The sequence below is a fragment of the Elephantulus edwardii genome, unplaced genomic scaffold, assembly GCF_000299155.1.
Source record: "Elephantulus edwardii isolate Elephantulus edwardi_28Jun2011 unplaced genomic scaffold, EleEdw1.0 scaffold00006, whole genome shotgun sequence".
Lineage (NCBI taxonomy): Eukaryota > Metazoa > Chordata > Mammalia > Macroscelidea > Macroscelididae > Elephantulus > Elephantulus edwardii.
In genome coordinates, this window is record NW_006399756.1 from 11,840,862 (window position 1) to 11,841,682 (window position 821).

At 64.9% G+C, this 821-nt stretch overlaps 1 protein-coding gene across 1 annotated transcript in view; it reads right to left on the reverse strand.

The window, feature by feature from the left end:
- Positions 1-488: 488 nt before the first annotated feature.
- NANOS1 (nanos homolog 1 (Drosophila)) overlaps positions 489-821 on the reverse strand; it is a 1,355-nt gene continuing 1,022 nt past the window's right edge. The window contains exon 2 of the mRNA XM_006880152.1: positions 489-815. Within this exon, the coding sequence (XP_006880214.1) occupies positions 489-815 (327 nt within the window). The remainder of the gene's footprint in view (positions 816-821) is intronic.

The window sequence follows — 821 nt, forward strand, 5'->3', positions numbered from 1 at the left end:
AAACAACACGTCTTCAAATCAATCAGTGTGCCAACAGCCCAGAAAATGGGCAGTTTGAAGCTCAGTTCCGAGGCTTTTTAAAAAAATATTCTAGACCTAATAAAGTGCCTCCATTGGTAAAGTAAAACATCAAAATCAGACCAGTTCCCACCGCTGCGCTGCTGAGACTGGCTACGCAGGCAGTGACAACACCAAGTTGCCACACCCGGCTAATGTTGGTCCTGCTGGGGCGCGAACTGGCAATCGCGAAGGCGCACTGAGGTTCCAGCAGCCAGTCTCCTCGCTTGTCCGCAGCGGAGTCCTCTGGAAAACCACGTGGATGTCAGCGCAAGGTTAGCAAGTGCCGATCCCGGTGCTCCGCGCTGGGGATGCTGATGCTCTTCGCTGGGGCTGTGGATCCCGGTGCTTCGCGCGGGGGATCCTGACGCTCCGCGCTAGGACTGGGCCGGGCGGACCGCGGCCGGGTGGGGGCGGTGGCCACTCGGCCTTCAGCGCAGCTTCTTGCCGGGCGGGCCGTCCCGGGCGCCGCGAGGGGGCGGGCGCGCGGCGGGCAGCGGCACTTTGGAGAGCGGGCAGTACTTGATGGTGTGCGCGTTGTCGCCGCTGGCGCCGCACAGGGGACAAGTGTAGCGGCGCAGCACGGGGCACAGCACGCGGCCGTCCGGGCCCTTGAGGATGTGCGTGCTGTAGAGCGCCACCGCCTCCTTGTTGTTCCGGCAGAACACACACACCTGCAGCTCGGGCCTGAGCAGCCGCGCGGCCGGCCCAGAGGCCGCGTGCAGCCGGGGCTCGGTCGCCCACGCCGGCGCCCTCTCCTCGCG